Source organism: Daktulosphaira vitifoliae, unplaced genomic scaffold (assembly GCF_025091365.1).
Source record: "Daktulosphaira vitifoliae isolate Bord-2020 unplaced genomic scaffold, ASM2509136v1 Scaffold_2, whole genome shotgun sequence".
Lineage (NCBI taxonomy): Eukaryota > Metazoa > Arthropoda > Insecta > Hemiptera > Phylloxeridae > Daktulosphaira > Daktulosphaira vitifoliae.
This window is the reverse complement of record NW_026099573.1, coordinates 35,544,224-35,547,631: the sequence shown is the minus strand read 5'-3', so window position 1 is coordinate 35,547,631 and position 3,408 is coordinate 35,544,224. Positions and strand designations below refer to the sequence as shown.

Below are 3,408 nucleotides of genomic sequence, written 5' to 3'. Positions count from 1 at the left end.
TAAAGAAAAAAAATACTGCTTTAAAAGTTAAAAATTAATGAGAGTTTTGTGGCTGCTTATTTTTTGAAAGTTTGGCAATATCTGGTTCAATTTTTGACAGTTGGATACGAAGGTCAGGTTCTACATTAAGACGGTTCCGGTATTTGGTTTTAGTAGCCGCATAGGCTGAAAATCCTGTCTCACATAAATATGTGGTAGCAAAAGGTAGGAGTATTGTCATTGCTTTTTGACTCAAATTATCAAAACTTGTATTTTTCAAATTTAGCCAAAATTCAACATAAGAATTGCTACTGAAGGTGGATTGAAATGTTGAATCTGAAGTAATATCGATCAAACTCTCATATTCGATTGAAGACAAGCTTGAGGGTTTTCCACAGACTGAAAATGGATTAACTACCCATTCACGGTCTTTTAAAAACACCTTTCGATCTGTAGGAAAATATTTATTAAATGAATTTTTCAGTTGTTTGAGATGTTCAGAAATCTCGTTAATAATGCTAATGGGAGTTTGCAATTCGTTTTCTTCCAAAAAGGCCTGCATTATTGGAAAACACTCCAGCTCTCTTTTAAATATGCACTCTGACCAATAATCAATTTTTCTTTTCAATGCACATACTCTGGAGCTCGCATCAAAAATTGTCAAAGTTCTTCCTTGTAAAGAAAGACTTAATTCGTTCATTTTGTTAAAAATGTCTGCCAAGTACGATAGCTGACAAAGCCAAGTCACGTCATTCATAGTTTCAGTTAATGTAACGTTGTGGTCCATTAGAAATGAAGAAACTTCAGCCCTTAATTCCATTAACCGTGTTAATACTTTACCGCGAGATAACCACCGGATTTCTGTATGGAAAAGTAACGTATTATGAATACTTCCCAAGTCGTCACACAAGATTTTAAAAAGTCTAGATTTCAGAGGACGTGACTTGATGAAGTTGACTATTTTTATGGCTTCATCCAATATGTTTTTTAGACAGAGAGGAATATTTTTCATTGCTAGAGCATGTCTATGAAGTATGCAATGACTACTAGTAGTTTCATTCGATTTCTCCTTTATTTTAGCTATTGCTCCAGCTGTTGCACCTGTCATGGCCCTAGCACCATCTGTACATACATCGATACAGTTTGTCCATGGAATCTGATTTTCTGTTAAAAAATCATCCAATAAACCGAAAATTTGAACCCCTGTCGTATTAGGTAAAAGTGGTTTACAAAATAAAAGTTCTTCCTCAAAAGATTTCATGTTTACGTAACGAACGAACACCAATAGCACAGCAAGACCAGCAATATCGGTTGATTCGTCCATTTGTAGTGCGAATTATGTGTATTTAATACGAGAGACAAGTGTTTCTGTTACGTTGCTAGCCAAATCTTCAATTCGCCGTGCAACAGTATTATTTGACAAAGGAATTATGGATAAATGTTTGGCAGATTTGTCATCAAGCATACAAGTTACTATATCAATAACACATGGTTTTATGAGGGTCTCAGCAATGGTATGAGCTTCGCCTTTTTGAGCTATAGGGTAACTCACCATGTAGGAAGCTTTCAATGCATTTTCATTATCGGTTAGAACTTGCTTTTTTATTTTTTTTTTAACAGCCAATAGTTCAGAGCGCTTTCGTTTGAAAAAATCGAGTGGTTTCCCATTATGATCTGTGTGGACCTTTTCATAATGACGACGTAATTTTCCGGGATACATAGAACTGTTAGGAAAAACTTTTGAACAAATTACGCACTGTGGCTGGCCATCGTTTATTTCTATGAACCCCATCTCCAAATAACTTTCATCGTATTTACGTTTTTTGGACGTTCTTGGGACAGAGTCACCAGTATTTGGCGGTAGTGTACTACTCATACCTTGAGAAGTAGGACTATTATCATTAACTCCGTCTTCGTTGGTTATGCTTTCTTCTATATTAGAACAAGATGACTCCGTAGCAGGCGTCTTATTAATAGACCCACTTTTCAACCAACGTTCCATGTTTAAAACAAAAACAAACGTATGTACAGAAAAAAATAGTTTACGACAATACGTGTTAACGCGTAAAATGTCGATCACAAACTGAAAGTAAATGCTCAACTGGTTTGGTATAATAATAATTCCGAAAATATACGAGTGATACAATTAAATTTAATGATAGGAAATTCGAAGAAGTCGCGTGCGTGTATATTATACACGCGAATTCAGATAACATTATACACTGTATAATGTTATCTGAATTTATTTGATTGATTTATGACATAAATCACATAAATTTTATGTGATTTATCTGATATTTATTTTAATCGATACCAATTAGAAACACTGTATTAAATATATCGAGTGTACTAAGTAATTGCATACGTAAAACAATTTTTTTTAACTACAATAAATTGTAAATATTTTATTTCACTCTCGAGCCGCGGTGTCCTTTATATAATATATACTATCAAATAAAAAAAAAAAATTTGTCCCGACATCTTATCTTCTATGTGCAAATGGCTGTCGAAAATTAAAAAAAAATGTAATGTTTGCGATAAAAATTACCTTTTATCGGGATGTTTTTTGTACTTAAAACTGCCATAACTTTTTCAAAAATGAACAAATAAAAATAATATTTTTTTGTATTGAAACCTTAGATATTTCCCTTTCATTTGATATAATTTTTTTTGAAAATCTAACACTTATTCTGCTCACTGGGGGGATTTAAAATAGTAACTTTTTTACAAAAAATAACTTTTTCAACTTAATTTTTGAAAATGTTCCGGAAATACTGCGTCCTTTAAACATATATCAAATTAAAGCTTATTTTATGTACTATAAAATGAAAAAAAAAAATTTGTCCCGACACTTTTTTTTCTACATTTAAACGGCTGCCGTAGTTAAAAAAACACTATTTTTGTGTTAAAATTTTCGATTTTCGATTTTAAATTTTCAACTTAAAAATGCTATAACTTTTTGAAAAATGTATATATCAGCACAAATTTTTTTTTTCTAAATACATTATAAGTACATCTTTCATTTGACATACTTTTTATTAAAATTGGACAATTTCCCCTTATATAGGGGGCGTTCAAAACTTAAAATATTGTAAAAAACATAGATCTTTTTCAACTGAACTTTTGAAAATGTTCCGGAAATACTGCGTCCTTTAAACATATATCAAATCAAAGGTTATGTTATATACTATCAAATGAAAAAAAAAAATTTGTCCCGACATCTTATCTTCTATGTGCAAATGGCTGTCGAAAATTTAAAAAAAAATGTAATGTTTGCGATAAAAATTACATTTTATCGGGATGTTTTTTGTACTTAAAACTGCCATAACTTTTTCAAAAATGAACAAATAAAAATAATATTTTTTTGTATTAAAACCTTAGATATTTCCCTTTTATTTGATATAATTTTTTTTGAAAATCTATCAATTA

General features: G+C 31.0%; 2 protein-coding genes across 2 annotated transcripts; both read right to left on the bottom strand.

Moving 5' to 3' along the window:
- On the bottom strand, positions 1 to 645 carry LOC126899831 (zinc finger BED domain-containing protein 5-like). Its single transcript, XM_050675061.1, has one exon. It carries the CDS (start codon positions 539 to 541, stop codon positions 35 to 37), a length of 507 nt encoding a protein of 168 aa, XP_050531018.1. The 5' UTR covers positions 542 to 645; the 3' UTR covers positions 1 to 34.
- LOC126898198 (zinc finger BED domain-containing protein 5-like) lies at positions 640 to 1,303 on the bottom strand. The gene is made up of 2 exons (XM_050672140.1): positions 728 to 1,303; positions 640 to 651 (listed from the first exon to the last, which is right to left on the bottom strand). Exons 1-2 carry the CDS (start codon positions 1,301 to 1,303, stop codon positions 640 to 642), a joined length of 588 nt encoding a protein of 195 aa, XP_050528097.1.
- Positions 1,304 to 3,408: the final 2,105 nt, after the last annotated feature.